At 42.6% G+C, this 18,395-nt stretch overlaps 1 protein-coding gene across 5 annotated transcripts in view; it reads left to right on the top strand.

Moving 5' to 3' along the window:
* Positions 1-18,395, top strand: part of EVA1C (eva-1 homolog C) — a 41,659-nt gene extending 23,264 nt beyond the window's left edge. For 2 of the 5 annotated variants that reach the window (XM_062598336.1, XM_062598360.1), the window contains 4 exons: positions 10,548-10,691; positions 15,059-15,130; positions 16,478-16,576; positions 17,859-18,395. In XM_062598336.1, coding sequence (XP_062454320.1) covers positions 10,548-10,691; positions 15,059-15,130; positions 16,478-16,576; positions 17,859-18,250 — 707 coding nt within the window. In that variant the 3' untranslated portion in view covers positions 18,251-18,395. Of the gene's footprint in view, positions 1-10,547; positions 10,692-15,058; positions 15,131-15,271; positions 15,688-16,477; positions 16,577-17,858 lie in introns of those variants that run through there. The other 3 variants (XM_062598343.1, XM_062598350.1, XM_062598369.1) reach the window with 3 other exon arrangements.

The raw sequence follows: 18,395 nt of genomic DNA on the forward strand, positions 1-18,395 counted from the left end.
ATAGCCAGTCATTGACTTCAACCTATAGTCTCAGCTGATGTATGACTAAGGACTGATGACTTAATTCTTATCACTAAATATCTGAACTGATAGTAGCATGAGGTTGTGAAGGTGCTTAGTGTTTGTATGAATATGTTCAGCGGCTGACATTGAAGACATGAAAGTAAGTTTTCATGCCATGGAAAAGATCAGCACGAGATCTGTGCTGTTCACGTCCCTCAGTACCTCACAGGAAGCAATTGCATGACTGCAGCCCTCTGGAAAGGTTGAACTTCTGCTCGCTTCTGAGAAACATGCTACAAGTGAAATCTGTAAGAAGCATCTCTGAACATCAAGAAGAGATCAATAATTAGTCTTTAAAGCCATTTGTCTGCAAGCCAATGTTTCTATTTAGTTTTATATATATTATTAAAAATATGTTGGCTGAAAATTGTATTCTGTTCTTGTACGAGAATCTATTTAAAATGTCAATAACAAAAAGAAGATAGGAATCTTCATGCAAATATGCCAGATTTTTGTATTCATAAAATCAGGATTACCCTGATTTACTCCATCAGGCATTTGGACCCTAGGTTTGTTTCCCTTTTAAGTAATTTTCAGTTCTTTCGGAGCTCTTTAAGTTCTTTACTGCACATGAGCCCTGTTTTTTAATATATTACCTCAAAAGTTGAAGTACTAATCTCCTGTTTTCCAACTGCTCCATGAGGTCATGTGAGAAAACTAAAGATTTCTTTTTTCATTATTTTGTTATGGATTTCAGTTGCCAATTTAGCCTAGATATTGCCAGGTCTGTGGTTCACATTGCCCATCTTGCAAAATCCTTCACTCAGACTTTGAGGGAATCTAGCTCTGAATATCTGTTATGTGGAAGAAACATTTTAGCAGGTTTCTGAAGGACTCATACATCCTTCCTGATGATGACCTTAGTGTAAGTCTCAAAGGAGAGCCCAGTCAGCTCAGAATTCAGGTCCAGAAAGGCTACCACCATATTAGTTTCTTGCACTTTACTCACCTCTTGAAATTACTCATCTGCCTGTAATGTCAGTATTTACAGCACACAGATCAGAATACTGCAAACTCTTCTTAATGGATAGAGTTTCTCATTGTAAATAAATATAGTTGAAACAGCAACAAACTCTCTGCTATGGCCCCCAGTATATGTGCACCTCCTGAGCAACACCCTCATTGTTGCTGCTCTCTTGTTCTGTAAAGCAATCTATGTTAAGAGGAGATAGCATGAAACCTGAGATTAAACACAAGGTAGCTCTGTATAGGGTAGTTCATTATGTAGATTTCTGATTACTTAATGAAAGTAGTTAGCTAGTTGGTCTCTTCCTGCATGCAGCCAGTAAGTCTCTGCAATGAGTACGATTTTTGAAAACACCCAGGTGGTTTAAGAGTGTATATCCAGTTATCACAAGAGACTTAGCACTTAGGAATCAAATCCAGTTGACTCCAGATCTAGCCATATGGAGCTCAGATCTTATTTATGCGCTTATTTAAGCCCATACAGATGCCAATGGGTGCATAATAGCACATTCGCTAGTGCCTGTTTACTCTTCACCTAGCCAAAGTAATGGTAACGTGGATGTCAAGATTGATTTAAGGATTCCAGACAATTTAGAAAACTTACATCAGCTGTTCTTCATTCCAGAATCATGAATATATGAATATATTTGCCCCAAAAGCTAAATCTGCTCCAGCTTACATCCATTTTTGTTTCTACCCACATCTTTGTATGTCAGCCTTAAAACAGTGCTCAAACCCTTCCTTTTCTTTAGCTGAATAACTAGGAAGATGTAAGGAATTGTTTTAGTACTTTTTAATAGAGAAATCATCTGTAGGGCCCAGTGACATGTATAGCAAGCCTCCACTGAGCTCAGTGTTACATCTGCCATACTGAATATAGTCTTGCTAGGAGTATGGGGTATTGAATTAATTAGATAGTTCTCAATGTTTTGGTGAACTTACATTACATGTAATACAGCTGATAAGCAATTCATGACAAACAGCAGCTTTGGACTGAAACAGATGTATTCTGAATTATCCCTTTTCTATAAACACACTGTCAAATCAGTTAACATACTCAGAGCTATGCTTCAAAGGAAACATAGGAAGACCTAAAATTTCATTAACATAAAGGCACTTCTCCATGTTACAAATAAAGATCATAGAATCATAGAATGGTAAGGTTGGAAGGGACCTCTGCAGATCATCTAGCCCAGCGCTCAGTGTAGCCCATAAGGGGATTGAACCTTGGCATTAGCAGCACCACGCTCTAACCAACTGAGCTAAACCTGCCCCTCAAGTATGTAAATCCATCCCTGTTACTGGTGATATCTGTGGGGCCTCTGAGCACTGTGAACACTCAGCATTTCATAGGATCCTGAGCCTCTGCTCAGCATTTAGCATGACTGCCTCCTCTTTGAACTAGTTTTCTGAGCCAATTTAATAATCATAGAATCAGTAAGGTTGGAAGGGACCTCTGGAGATCATCTAGTCCAATCTCCCTGCTCAGCAGGGTCACGTAGAGCATATTAGGGTTGCATCCAGGCGAGCTGTGAATATTTCCAGAGAAAAAGACTCCACAACCTCTCTGGGCAACCTGTTCCAGTGCTCTGTCATTCTCACAGTAAAGAAATTCCCCCTCACGGTCAGGCAGAACTTCCTGTGGTTCAGTTTGTGCCCATTGCCTCTTGTCCTGTCACATGGAACAACTGAAAAGAGTTTGTCCCTGTCCTCTTGACACCCTCCCTTCACAATGTGTACCCTACTTGTACACATTGATAAGATCCCCCCTCAGGCTTCTCTTCCCCAGGCTGAAGAGGCCCAGCTCTTGCAGCCGTTCCTCATAGGGCAGATGCTCCAGCCCTCTGATCATCCTTGGAGCCCTATGCTGGACTCGCTGCAGTAGCTCCATGTCTCTCTTGTCCTGGAGCCCAGAACTGGACACAGTACTCCAGGCCTAACTTACGTGCCATTTCCAATACAGAGGAAGAAGAAGAGCAACAGGATCATGGTGTCTTCTCTGCTAGATAAAGTCTTTGACTATCAAATGATAGAGTTGCCCTCTGGTCCAATAATTAGTTAAATCTTGCTTATACTAGGCAGTGGAACAACTTTAGCAAGAGACAATGCTACCAAGGAAGGCTCCTGCAGACTAAGTTATGGAAGACATGCGTTCAGATCGCTTTTCTGTTTCAGATAGAGAGAGGATTTGAATGTGGGTAAAAATTTGAACTACTAGCACAAGAAACTCTCTAACATGTACCATAGCCAATAAAACACCACTGCTTCAGTCCCAGGACTGATAATTACATATTTTTATATATATATATATATACAACTTTCACCTTCATTTCCAAATGTCTTTTGCTTTTGTTAAAAATGACCAGAAACCAGAAGCTGTGCTTTGAGCAACTCATTTGGTTCACTACTGTTTGAGAGAGAGGAGGATTTGTCCAAACGTATGATGTTTTCACTTAAATCAATATAAAACATTTTCCCCATTTTTTCACTTTCACCATCAAACTGGAAAATGGTATTTTACATGGCTCTGGTCTTGCTCTGCAACTTCTCCTCTGGGCTATTCATTCCTATGAGTGGACACAGTTACCCACTTCAAAGGCCAGTGCACGAAATCATGCCTTCAAGCATTTTAGGATAATGTACCTTTAGGAAAAGTTTCTTCTGCAAAGTAAGCTCCTAACATAAGTAGGAGATTTCCTTGAAGCACATGGGTTTATTTCCCATTATAAGATCTCTGGATCTTTGCATGGAAATCAAGAACTCCAAGGAGTGCCCTGCTTCTGTAGGTATTCACATCACCAGCACTGTTAAAATGGTACAGAAATTATAGAAAGTAATTTCCCTGTTGCACTAATATTACAAAAAAATGATAAGAAAAATGAGAGTTTTTTGAGTACAGTTTTTGTAATAGATGGTTCTGCATAGAGGTATCCACTGTGCCCAACAGATCTCCACCAAAGTAAGAGCCTGTAGCCATTTGTTCCTGTGTACCTTACTGTCTTTTCTGACTTTTCTCTTTTATATTTGTAGTAACATGTACATGAGGAAACAGGAGATTTATTGGCTAAAAGAAAACAACGGATCTTGCCAAAACACATGTTACCATAGAGAATGCAAGGAAGATTCAGGTCAACAAACACTCCTCAAATCATGAATTACTCGTGTTAATACACGAAAGTACTTGCAAGAAGCCTTGATAGTAGTATCCTCTAACTGAAACATGAAAGCTAGAATACTAGAATGTAATTCCCTGAAATTTTATCTGGATGTACACCAGCTGGTCAGGCATGGACTTTCCCCAAGCATTAATGACCAGCAGAGCCCTCAGTTGCTTAATTTCAATTCTCCCTAAAATGGGAACAGGTAAAAGAGAGGGTTGTGCTGGAAAGTGGGGTCCACACTCTAGGCAGATGGAGAGAGTGGGGAGAACTCAGACACTTCCATCACAACTTTCACCATAGCATGAAGTACCCTCGGGCTGGATTTTGTCTTCATCCCCTCTTTCCTGTGAGATGATACTAGGCTAAGAAGAAGGGCTGATAGCAAGGCAACAGAGATTTTCAAAATCCTTTAGGTGCCTTCCAACCCAACAAAGTATCATGATTTTGTTATATGACGGTATCTTGTGACATCATGATTTTTTTTTAAGTATCAATATTGTGAAAGATCCAAAGGGTCTACATCTCATATTCAGTGACAGTGATTGAAAAGCTTTTGCCTTCTTTCTTGTACTAGGAGATGTATGTTCCTCCATGTGTACACGGACAGCCAGTCCTGTGTGTAGTTCTCCTGAGAGTAGATGTAACTGAAGTAATGATACCACTATAGGCAGATCTGGAAATACTTACACACTGAAGCTATTAGAGTCATGCTAGCTATAGACTTTTAAGTGCCGTAAATCACAAACCGTGTAAGGCAGTCAAAATCCAGGAAATCCTAGACATTGAAATACAGGCACTTCAAGGAGCACTTAGTAGATGAACAGAAACCCTGAGCCTAGTCCTCTGTGAGGAAAAAAAGCAAGAACTGCTAATTCAGAGCTGCTGAAGAAAATGTGACTAAGAAGTCCTTTCTAGATTACAAGTATCACTGGCCCAGGGTCAGTAGGTTTACCCTTCTATACCTGAGCATCATCTACGTGCCTTATATTTTTACTAGCTAATTAAAGGACTGATTTCAAATGCAGGTCATATGGGCAGTTGTGCAAGAGGTAAACTGCAGAATGGAAAAGACCTGGGGCTGCAGAGGAGTTTGTTAATAATGCAGCGTAGGACCTCTTCTTCAGGGACACTGTGGAAAAGCAGGGCAGGCTGTGCTCTCGGGGAAGGAGGCAGTGGGATCATACAGAGGGACAGCATGAGTCAGATAGATGCAGAGCCACATTTTGATAGTGGTACGAGTGCTCATGGACATGGGGAAGGTTCATATCTTCCTTTGTAGATTTTGCCAATAGTGCCTTCTCACTTTGGGGAGAATAATCCACAGGGAACCACTACCTTACAATGGTCAGCTGAACTTTGTGGGTGCAAAGGTGAGGACAAAATCACTCAATTTTGCTTCCACCACCAATAAGCCTTGAGTCAACTCTATCTATGCACAGACATCAGAGATGAGAAGTTCCTTGGCCATGTCACCTGAGCAAACTGGGAAATTTAGTAGATCTTTTGCACCTTATGAAGTGCTGCCTGGAGTCATTGCATGCCCCAACTCCAAGAGATCTTTCCAAGGAAAATTGCCCCCCTAAAGAGAAGGGCTGAAGCAGCGGGAAGATGAGAAGTGAATATTTGAAAGGAGGAAGAAAGTAGCCTTAATTTTTAAAGGCCAGTTAAATGTTATGTTGTGGTGAATGGGGAAGGTCAAACACTGCTGAGCAGCTATTTGAAGTTATGTGCAAGTTCAGACCCATACCACTTTGTCCATAAATGTTTTCTTTACTATCAGTTTAGGATTTTTCTTGTGCGTAGGTTTTTCTTGCTTAGATTTTTGAATTATTTGGAAAAGTATTCTTGGCACTTTAGTTAAAAAAAAAAAAAAAAAAAAGCCTCCTTTAACTTATCTGTATACATATAGACCTGAACTGTACAAAACAAAGCCAAAAACTTTTGAGCAGGGAGAATTTGTTTCCTTCTGTCACCAAGAGTGGAGTTCCATTTGTGTCTTGTTTTCTATGTTTGTGCTGGCAGATAGATCCCTTAGTCTGTGTGTATGCACATGCAAGGAGAGAAAGGTTGTGGGAGTTTTGTGCCGAATACTCACAGACTGAATTCTGAACTCAGACCCACTTTTAAGGAAACCCAAATAAAGGGCTAATCTCATGCAGACTACAAGAGCCCTGCAACAAGCACAGGAACTGCTGCTATACTGTGAGGGGGAGAGACAGGGTATAGCTTTTCAGAAAGCCTTGATACTGTAGTCACTCTATGAAATGGCCTGTTCTGACAGTAAGTAGTACTTCAGGATATCATACTACCTTGTTTACTGACAGTGCTTGGCCCTGGAATATAAAGATATTTTGCAACATTTTTCATAAATGCATCGTATTGTGTGTTTTTGTGAGAATTAGCCGTTCAAATGGCCTTTTTCTGATGCATAGGCAGGACCTTCTGTACCATGCTCTTGCATAAATTACCGTATTATTATGGTAACTTTCTTTAGGAGTTTGCAGCCTTAATGTGCTCCAGAACTCCATAGTTTCCCCCTGTCAGTTCTTATCCCCAGAGCTGATATTTGGGCTCCACAAAGCACAAGCCATCCTGATTTAGTAGTGTGAAATCTTTGCTTTCATTTGATTTTTAAAGCAAGCTCCTTATTCTTTTGCGGGTAGACACAGCCCAGAAAACATAAAGCACTGTAAGCCAGCAGTTGGAGATGAAAGCAACGTGCAGCTGGGCTCTAGTGTTGGAGTGAAAAGCGCAGTAGGAGTTCCTCACTTGGGCCCCTGAGTCCTTAGGGCCATGTTACTTTTTATGTAATATGGATCTACATTTAAGGTGCATCCCCTGCTTGCAGTGTCTTGAGGCCTGCCCCATGCAGAGCAATATGGCAAAAGACAGCAAGTAGTAATGGTTGGAGAGGGTTTGACAGGACGTTGTTGCCAAATCTTGGCACAAATCACTCAAGCCAAATCTGGCTATTCCATCACCTGCAGGTCTTGGGTAGTAGGATGGAAAGAAAGGGCAGGAATGCTCCTGATGTCTGAATTGAGAGAAACATTAAGAAATCAGAAGACAAATTGCTCCTCATTAAAGGCTACATGATTTACAGCATGTCATTTGCTTGCCAAAACTTCCCTGAATACAGCTAATGAGGAAGCTGAAAGAGCCTTTCCTCCAGAAACAAGGCTTTCTACTCTGTTAAATAGAAGTAATCAGATTTGATAATTTTTATTACTATGTTAAAAACCTCTTACTGGCTTCTATATCTCCATGCCATCCATATAGGTATCCACTTCAAAAAATCCACCAACACTATTGGTATGTAACAGTCAACTTTGACAGGAAGGTTTGAAGAATTAAGCGTTTTCCCAGCCATACGTTGCTGCCTTTTCTATCACTGCTAGTGGCTGACCCCAGCCTTCTAGCTTGCCAGGAAAGTGCTATTCAAAAAGCAGTTTATTTCAAACATACGGCACCAATTTAGCAAGCCACACAAATGTAAGCGTAGTTCAAGCGTTACTTAGACATTCAGGAAGACATATTACACATTTATGTTCATCTCCTGATTTGTGACTTGTTAAGGATTGTTCAATGGAACTATTCACTCATTTTTACTCAAAATTAAGCATTGACTGAACCTTGTCCTCATCTAGACACTGTGGTAAAAGTATTTGATCAGAAGGAGGATAAGCTATTCCTAGTGTGACTGCTGCAGCTGCTTTCTTACTTGACCCCAAGCAAGCTTGCCTGAACTAGCCTGAGTGTCCCTACAGCTGACTTCTCTACTTCCCTGTAGATATACACTTCTGTAGAGTCTGCTTGTGGGAGACTGGACAGACAAAGCTACAAGCCTTGAAAAGTGGCTTTCAGTGCTAAGCACACAGAATTCTTCTGAGCTGTACTCATTACTCAGCCAGCATTGTAGCTGCTGCAGAGGGAAAAAAAAAAAAAAAAAAAAAAGTTTTTCACCAAGTCACCAAAGGCCAAATACTTGATAGATCACAGGTAGCTGTTAAATATGGGAGGGGGAGTTGTTGTAGGTCATTCTAGCTAACAACTGTGCTATCCTGCAAAAGCAGGCCAGCCTTGGTTTACATTTGCACACCCAAGACACCAGGCAGGCTTGGAAAGTTCTCCAGAAATTGGCTTGCTAAGAGCCTGCAGGCACATGACACGTTCCCAGGACTGGCTCCTCAGGTAGAATAGCCAAATCCAACATGTATATAGATGATAAGGAGCTATTAACTCGCACAGCAACATGGGCAAAAAGGCAAAATAAAACATGTACTCACTGAATTTGTAGAAAACCATCAGGGCAATAGCCTGCTGTTACCTAAGACGCTGAATAATTTCAAGAGCAAGAAAGGTTGTAGAAAACATAATTCAGTCTGCCAAATTTCTGTTGTGCTCCCAATCCATTCATGTATGAATCATCTGATAGTTCTTCCTGATATGCTTCAATTGTTTTTATATTCGCCAAAATAAGCTACTGGCTCCCTAAAATGTCCATCCAAATATATTCTTGGTCATCTAAGGTGGCCAGAGAGACTAGCTGACAGCTAGACTAGCTCAGCTAACAGCTGAGTTATTTAATCACAACTCTGATATTTTCAGTCAGTCTTGAGTGCCCAGCAGCCTGCCAGGACACACAGACATTAGGTTTCTAGATCTCCAAAAAGCCAAAGCAAGAGTTGTTCTCCCAAAAATCCATATCCTAAGTTAACCCGCAATTTCTTTTTCAAACAAAGAAATCAGCATAGTATCTCTTGATGTCTCTACTCAGGTGACTTATTCCTAGATATTTAGCTTAGGGATTAACTCTAAAAATCACAAATCTTTCCCATTTTCACATATTAAAGGTGAATTTTCTTTGTCAAGAACACCAGTCTCAAATCTCCATTTTCTTTTCAAATAAGACTGTTTTGTGAAATCTTTCTGAACGTTATTGTTCCTTCCTCTGAAGTAACACACATGGGCTCAAGCAGTTGGAATATGACAAGGTGCCATCCTTGTCTGAATTTTATTACAGGAAGAAGGACTGTTTTAGTGTCAAGAGAAATATGTTTTCCACGTCTAGAAAATCTCCAGCTGGGAACACCAGCATGAGAAATATCCATCATCCATAAAAACCCACAAAACAATTGAGGTAAAACTGACTAGGACCAGGCAGGTTCAGAAAAATACTACTTACCAAAGACTTGTGATTTTTGTACACTTCCTGTTTAAAAAAGAAAACTAACATGTTTTTGCTTTGTGAATCAGGGTTTAGCGCATGTGGATACTGAGAAATTAATCAATTTCAGAAACATTCTTTCTTTTTTGAAGGAGATTTGTAAAGCTTTGTTTGACACACAAACTTTTCCATTCAGGTAATTTCAGCTTTGATGTAAAATACTTCCTATTTAGGGTGGGTTTTTTTATTATTAATTTTTTTATTGTAGTAAAAGGCATATGTCTTGAACAAAAATTCCCAAGTCCAAGCAGCAGAAAGGCAAGTGTAGATTTCAGCCAGGCCAGTTTTCATGCACTGCACACACTTAATGCTCTGTCCTTAGGGAGAAGTTCAGCCATATGGATGTTCTTAGTGCACACGAAGTCAGAGGTATTGTAGGCTGCTTTGAAAGTAAAGTGAGTTACCTCATATACGTAGGGCATGAATATGATGCAGTGCAGATGCCTTTGAGGTTGCTTTAGGTGTGCAAGCATAGCAGCCTTACGAGGACGGTGTTGAATTTGGTGTGGGAGGAAGAAGCTGAATGATAGCCTAGTTAAAAGCTGAGCCTCCTTAATTTCTTTGCCATGGCAGAACGGTTCCTACCAGTGTCAGGCATAGTGAGTTGAAAGCTAACATTAATATTGCACCTACACTGTAGGTGCAATAGCTATTGTGACACACAAAAATTGATCTCACCAAACTTCAACTGAAATTAGACATCCAGTCAAATAATCTTGATAACCCTAGGAGAGATACCTGCAGAAAACATTGCATCTCCCCTTATTTGCACACCCACTTGAAGATGGGATAAAGAGTTGTCCGGGTGTATTTTTTTTCTTTTCCCAAGTCATCAAGAAGGGAAAATAGGTGACTTACACTGGGCACCTCATTTGTAGATTGAGAAGACTCTTACTACAACCTTAGCATGCACGAGGAAGTCAGCATGGGGTGGTTAGCTTGCTGCAAGTTCACATTATCATTGCATGCTGACTTCCTTGCCTAGACAAATCCTAAGACCTAGTTCTGAAAACTTGCCCAGGCAAACATATACCTGAAACTGATAGCAGATTTGTATCTCTAGTTGTGCATGTAACAGCTAGTATTTCTGATACCATCAGTGTTTTTTTTTTTTTGTTTTTTTTTTTCAGACTGTTTATCTTACACAGCCTTAAAAGTTTTATCAAAAAGGTGTTACGGGAAACAGAGATGCAAAATTATTGTCACTAGCCAGGATTTTGGAAGTCCATGCCTACCTGGAGTGAAAAAATACCTTAACGTCAGCTATGCATGTGGTAAGAGCAAAAGTATGATCATTTTACAGTGCTTACTCTACTGACAGAGCAGAGCAATGCCAAAGGGCAGACACCTATGGAGATACCTCCCCACACACAAACACAGAGGCTGGCTAAGTCTACCCTTCCTTTTAACATACAAAATCTGTGACATAGCCATACGCAAATACCCAAAATACATGAACATGTGAACAATCTCAAGACTAGACCTATACCTAACATAAATTCAGGCATTAAGTATTTTAGTCTATAAAAATGCAATTTACAATAAAATGCAAAGTACATGTCTTAACATTTTGAGAAATATTCTCAAAGTGAGATTGTGTTCTATAGAATTAACGAGCAACAGAGCTAGGAAGAGCAATCTGCCGTTGCCTGCCATCACCCAGGTAAAGCATGCCAGCATAACTGAAGCACTGCATACAGGGCCCTGTCCTGAAATCTGATTCACCTGAGCATAGCTACAACCTTCAGCCTTGCAGAGGGCTTTCCTTTCTCATAGGCAAAGTGTCGCTGAAAGTGAAAGTTTGAGGTTATTCGTCCCTTGCAAGACTGAAGCCTAGTACAGCTCATTCCTCAGACAAGAGGGAAAAGCTTTTCATACTCTTTACCATTGCTTAATATATTTACCTCATGGAAAAGCAGAATTCCTTGCAATTAGAGTTATGGGACTGCAAAGTGTAATATGCATGAAGATGGGAGAAAAATGATTGCAGAACTTTAATGTGGTGCTTTTAAATGTAATGCTTACTTCTAGGAATGGCTATGCATTAAGACCTAAACAGATTTCAGATTTCCCCAGCCTCTGCTTTCTGCCTCTGGCTAGCTGTGGTTTGGAGGTGAGGTGTGAGGGTCAGAGATGATTGAATGATTCTCATATGTCTCTCTACTTCAACCACAGGACATGTGGTTGCAAATTTTCATGAAGTTACTGCCTGGACTGCTTGAAAAGCTGCCAGCCCTGCTCCTTGCTGCACGGGCACTGTCTCCCTCTGATCTGTAGGGAATCACAGCAAGCACTCCATGGAGACATACCATGGAGCCTTTACACTGTATCTCTAGTGAGTAGTGGTCAAAGGCTATGGGCTACCTGAGAAGTGCCTTTGGGAACAGCAGTGTAGGACTGTTTATCAGACTGTTGTGTACCTGAAAATCAGAGGAAAATGAACCCCAGCTGTTTCCTCGCTGACACAAGAGATTTTTTTTCAGTCTCCCCATGTGCTGGTTGTCAGGCGAGAGGCAATGCAATGACTGTTGAAGAGAACAGGAGACCTGTCTCCACACTAACACATGATATTATCGTGTGGTTTCCTCTACGCTATAACAACTTTATGAATGAGTTAATGGGAATCTGTTTAATTAAAGATAATTATAACAGATAGTCCTTTCTTACACACCCATATGATAGAAAACGAAGTGTTTGTTTGCAGTGAGTCTGTTCATTGTGTTATTTAGTTTTGCAAAAACTAGATAATAAATAGATAGTGTTCTTGTGTATTACTGGCACATTTTGAAGACACGCTCTTCTGCCGAATCCTACTGAGCTGAGCAGTCTGAGGCAGTGGCCAGTGATGTGCAAGTCTAAATATTTTACGGATCGTCTAGCGAGCATGCAAAAAGAGTTTGGGAATATCCCAGAGTGACATTTTATATTCTTTCCCCTCACTAGAAGGTTCCTGCTAACCTGATGCTTCCCTGCAAGCTGAGGTAAATAGACTTTCCTCTGAAGTGACAGGAGCACAACTGACCAGATCACATCCTCCAAGGGCTGTGCCATGCTTAAAGGGATTTCCATCATAGTCAGGAATGTGAAAAAATCATACTTCCTACCTCAGAGGTCAGCAGACTTTTAGAGCTAGTGTGCCATGCTGCATTTTTCATTTCCAAGTTAATTCCTGCTAGTGAAAACTTAGCAGAAGCCGGGAGAGGCTAGTTTCTCACAGCTTCAGTGCCCCAGATGACCTTCTCAGTGTCATCTTGTGTCCGCCCAGGGTAACATCTCCTGTGTCATGCTGAGGCTGGAATTCAGGAGCCTCTCCAAGGAAACATGGCTCCCCACTCCCAGAGCTGTGGCTGTGCTTCCTGGATGCCATTCAAAATCTGTGTGCTGCCTTTGGCAGCTTGCGGTAGGTTACTGGCTCCCGCCCCGCTTGACATAGTAACTCTGGCACAGACTCTAATATAGATGCGGTTATCTTGATAAAAACATTCCTTGCGCTGTTATCAGTTACTCTGTTCAGCGGCCTGATACAACCTATCTTGATTAAAGTACTCAAGTGAGGTGCATCTGAAATGAAGCCGTAACAAAAATTAATAATGCAAGCAGTCAAGAGCTTTTTCAGTTCATGCCATTTTGATTTAAGGATCTCCTCACAATATGCAGGCAAATTATGGAGCCGTTCAAACCCAATGGGAAGTCATAGGGAAGGGATTCAACCTGGTAGGAAATGAAGCCCTGGGAAGGTACCCTGAGGAGGGGGAGCAGGACGAGCACCAGCTCGCGTGCAGGAGGCCCAGCCTGGCAGTAGGCACCAGGAAGCAGCGGCTCACTCAGCGGCACTGCGGACAGCGCGTCCCCCCGGGTGGGGTGTGGAGGGAAATGCTCTCCCCCTGCCCCCAATCCCACTGGGGCTGGCAGCTGCAGTGTGGGGACCTAGAGCAGGAGAGATTTTGCAGGGCTGCAAGCCTGTTTGCTGCAGGAGCTGGACCTGAGCGTGCCGGGCACTAGATCAAGGCACTGAGACTGGACAAGAGCACAGTCCCAGCAAGCTCGTCCAAGTATGCTTCCTCCAGCAGTAATTTCCTTATGCTTGTGTACCTTTTGCAAACCCCATACCTCTTACAGACTTCACGCTTCAAGCCTCTGAGCAGCAAAGCAGTTAACCATATGCCCACAAGTAAGCGTGCCCCCTATACCGTGCTGCAAAAGGAGAGACTTAAGGAAGTGCTTTGGGGGATCAGGCCCAACTGCTCAACAGGATGCAGCTTTCTAAAAGCGGTACCAAGGATTCCTTGTTCACTGTCTTCCAGATACTTTAAATCTGTCATCTCACAAGTAGGTTGTTCATAACAGCTGGGCCTGCACCTTCGGAAGGCAGTCTAGAAACAAACAAAGCTGTTCACTTTCTGCCCTCTGCACCACCAAAAAGCCCTGCCATGGCCACACAGCTAAGAATTATGATGATGTGTAAGCCAAAATAGGAATTATCTTACTCTCCCCTGTCTGTGTTGGCTTTGTGTTGCAAACAGGAGTAAAAAGTCCTTTAAAAAAATCCTTCATCAGGAAAGGAAACAGCTATGACTTTGAGCCCACACACAAAGAAAATTTCTACTCAGAAAACAATGCTATTTTTAGTTATTTTTCAAAGTAAAACTATGCTAAGTCTCAAACTTCAGTCTCCTCCGTTCAGTTCAACTTTTTTAAACACTGCTTATTGGCAAACATTTGTATGTGGAATAGGGGTGAGCTTCATACTTGAAATTTCTTTCTTCTTTTTTTGCTTCACATCATTGGTCTAAAAATCAATCAATCTGCCTTCATGTAAAACAGAGAAGAGATGCCAAGATCCAAATATCTGAAGGGCCCATTCATCTAACACAGAATATGCAAACTCTGAACATGTACATGATGCTCCTTCTTTTCGGTCTCTTTAGTCCTTTTAAAAAGAGTGTGAAAGCTTTCCGAGGGTAAAATATTAATTAAATGAAAAGGCGTCCAGCCCACTCCCACCTTGTAGAGCTCTTCAGCCCAGAGCACCGTCCTTCCCTGGAGCTGCTCATTTTGGAGGGTTGGCAGAGCATGTCACGCAAGATTTTAAACATTTCTCTGAAAATTACAGCAAATTATCCTGCCACTTCCCCTTTCAGGCCTGCCTACCGTGCTGACCCCGAGCAGTCGCGATGTGACGGCCCACTGGCCTCTGTGTGCACGGGGCGCTGCTTGACCCTACGGGCGTGCGTACGCGGCCTCGGCGGTCAGGGTTTTGGGGGCATCTGACAGGGTTAGATCATAACCAGGTTAGTAAAAGTCAAGGGAGCCCCGCAGGCTGCAGCCCGCACGGCTGCGAGGTGGGTAAGAAACTGGGGCTGCCCAGTGCGGTGGCTCTGCGACCGCTGCCAGCCCCAGCGGGTGAGGGAGCATTTTGGGGCCGCCAAGAAACCCGTCCTGGCTGTGGCGCCCGGGAGAGGTGTGTGCCCTGGCCGGGCCGCCGAGCAGCACCCGCTGCTCAACCAGCGCCTGCTGCCTGGCCCTGGGGTGCCACCGTCGTAAGCACCCGGGGTAAAGTGTGTCAGCGGCGGGACTGGTGATTAACCGGGGCTCTGGTTTGTGAAACTAACAGTACCCAATTTGTCTTTCTCCTTTTTAGTTCCTAAATTTATCCTTACAGCTGTCGACCCACTGCTCACCGATAGCAAGCCCTCTGTGAAACAGAACGATGGTAAGTACGGTATTTAGGAAAAATGGTTTACTGACACTGCCTTTAACTGAAAGGGGACCTTTTCCCACCGCAGAGCTTGGTCTGACAGAGTTGGGGGTGGGAAAATGGACCAAGCCCTAGAACTGCTGCTCTTCACCCCAGCCGGCAGAGCGGCAGACGGGGAACAGGCTGGGATCCTGCAGTCACAGCAAGGCTGCAAAATGAAGGACCTCTCTGGACGTGCAGTCAGGGCTACATGGCAAGAAAGCCCGATTGTGGACCGAAGGCCTGGGAAACCTGCTCTCATCTTAAGCTCTGGTAGCAACGATGGACGCATTTGCTGGAGGACAGACTGCAGGACTTCCCCAGTGCCTGTTCCTGGTGAGGAGCGATCTCCCCTTCAGCAGGCCCTGGAGGAGCTGCCAAGGGACACCTGCCACCACGGACACAGCTGGGAAGGACGGTACTGCAGCGCACAGTGAAATCCCTGCCGGAGCTCCTGCACACCCATGGAAGGAGCATCGAGAAATGTTTTCCTTTCGACTGTTTGTTCTCAATAAGGAATCGGTTAATGCGCTCCCATGCAGAGCTGAAGATTTTTAGAGCAGAGCGTCTCCTCCTTATAAATTGTACGTAGGCCATAGTCATGATTGCAAATGCGTGCAATACCTTCAGTGGGATCTTAATCTCTGGTTAAGACTTCCAGGTGTGACAGAGAGACAAGCAATAAGGGAGATATACTGGGAAGACCTCATGTAAAGCACTGCTGTCTACTGTATAATATGTCTTACACCATATGCAAGCAGCTGTGGAGCTTTTACTTACATCAGCTTGTGTGTCATGCAAACAAAGAGTAGTTCAGGTGTACTGTGTTTTGACTCAAAGGGACACAAGTATCAGGCTATCCATAATCAATGTGCTATTTGTTAACTTTTATTAAAAGTGGATTTGCAGTCCTTTTAGACTTTCAAGGGTTATACCAACACCTATTCTTCTTAAAGGCAAAGAAAATGAATATATGGCTAATGCATATCACCATCATCACAATCCGGAATGTACTGCAGGGACTGGGCTAGGAAGTCTGTTTTTGTTAGCTGTGAAGTTTAACAAAGTAAATTATTTCAGAGGGCTTAATGGAATTGGTAAGGGGTTTCACTTGGTAGTAAATTCTTCAATAATTTTGCTATTTTCTAAGTATTCAGTATTTTCAATATTTTATCCTTTTGATTTAATTTTCATTTTTATTTATTTTATTTTAATATTTCTTTTACTTCAGTATCTATTTTATTTACCAGCCATTGCTTAGTCTAACATTCTGCAAAGTTCCTACAGCAAAGTGATGTGGCTGATGTTGCTTTGCCTCCTCAGTTGTCACAGGTATCGACTTTGACCCAAGGGAGTCAAGACTTCCAAAGAAAGAAGGAATTCTTGTTAGCAACTCCTTGGCTACATTTGCATACATTAGAGGTAAGAAAATAAGGCTGAAATTGTTTGGTACATTAGGTCTTTGCATTGTAGAGGAAGTGGGAGAAGGGAGGATCAGAAATTCACAACTGAAATCATGAAACTCACAACTGGTAATCCAGTATTTATAGTAAATGTATTATTACAATATAATCACAGTCTTGTGGATAGGACAATCACAGCATAATTGATATTTATAGAATATTTTCCATCTTGAAGGATCCAAGCTCTTTTAGAGGCTGCAGCCAAGAATTTTTAAATTAGTATTTTAAATGAGGATTCTTGGATGTTCAGTATTTTTGAAAATCAGGTCTTGATCTGGGAGCAGTGCTGGAGATGTCCATTTTTGGAAACGTTGGTTTACGTACATATAAGGATCACTGAGGAGCAGTATATAAAAAAAAAAATCACCAGCCATCTCTGGTATGGGATGTGCCAGGGTTTTGTGACTTAGCAACACTGTAAAATTCTGTTTAGGCAAATAAATCCATGATCAGCAGATCTCTAAAACCGTGGGAGAATTCCCCATGAATTTCGGGAGTGAGCACAAGCTGACATGAAGGAGCAGTTCTGGAACTGAGATTTCTGCTCTGCTAGGGAATGGCAGGAACCACGCCGTTTTTAAGCACGGGCCCACAGGGCCTCGGCCAAGGCACCAGCCAGGCTGTCCCATCCCGTCCCATCCCACCAGCGGCACCAGTTGCCCCACGGCCCCCACAGTGGTCTCTTTATGAGCAGCCCAAGCAGCTCGGCTTTGATTTCACGTCCCGTCAAGAAAGGACGTTTCCAGGTGCGCGTCTCCTGTTGCTCTGGTGCGAAGCCATCGTAGGGTATGGCAGAGGGAGAAGTGCTCCCTGCACGCCCTGGCCTGCAGATGCTGCTGTGGCTCCTCAGAGCAAAACTTTTCCCTTCCCATGCCCTCTCTGTGTGCGGCTAAGACCTGCTTTGGCAGCGTGGCTGGAAAAAGGCGGTGTATTCCTGGTGCATGGTTAAGAATGCCAGCAAACCGCTAATAAAAAAATGGGATAATGCCACTGCTATATAATGTTATTGAGAGGCTGGGCTTTTGGCACAGTAGTTTAAAGAAACGGAGAAGACGGGGCTGGGTTTCCAAGGGCAGAGTCTTTCTGTGCGTGGCAGAATAGATCTCCTCCCACACACCCCCAAAACGCCCCGTCGCGGCGGCTGCATAGCACAGTGCTCTTTGGAAATGCCAGCTGACTTCTTTGGAGCTAGGCTTTGGCGTAGTTTGTGAAGTGCTTAAGCACTGGATTTCTAATTTCAGATCACCCTGAAAGAGCTGCTCTTCTGTTTGTGTCCAGTGTTTGTGTGGGTTTAATCTTCACGCTGTGTGCTTTGGTGATCCGTGTGTCATGCTCTAATGACTTCCAGAAATTGCACAGAAAGAAAGATCACTTAGTGCCAGAAAGTGATGGAGCATATGAGAACAGTGAAAATGAGGAGGAGGAGGAGGAGGATTCCTCCGATTCGGACTTTCCGGATGAAATAGCAGGACTTTACAGACCTTCTTACTCAGGTTATAATTCAACAGAAGCTGCGGACCTCGCTGAGAGGATAGAGCGCAGAGAACAGATCATACAAGAAATTTGGATGAACAGTGGTCTAGATATGACACCACCTAGAAATATGAATACATTTTATATTAATGAACAATAAATGGCTTATTTTGGATGATGCCCTAGCCCCTTTTTTTTTTTTAAAAAAATGTACCTTCTGTGAAGGAACATTTGTATCAGCACATGTAATTATTTGTAAAATAAGAAGAAATATATGCAATAAAAAGAGAGTTTCAAACCCACAA

The sequence above is a fragment of the Rhea pennata genome, chromosome 1 (genome assembly GCF_028389875.1).
Source record: "Rhea pennata isolate bPtePen1 chromosome 1, bPtePen1.pri, whole genome shotgun sequence".
In the NCBI taxonomy this organism is placed as follows: Eukaryota; Metazoa; Chordata; class Aves; order Rheiformes; family Rheidae; genus Rhea; species Rhea pennata.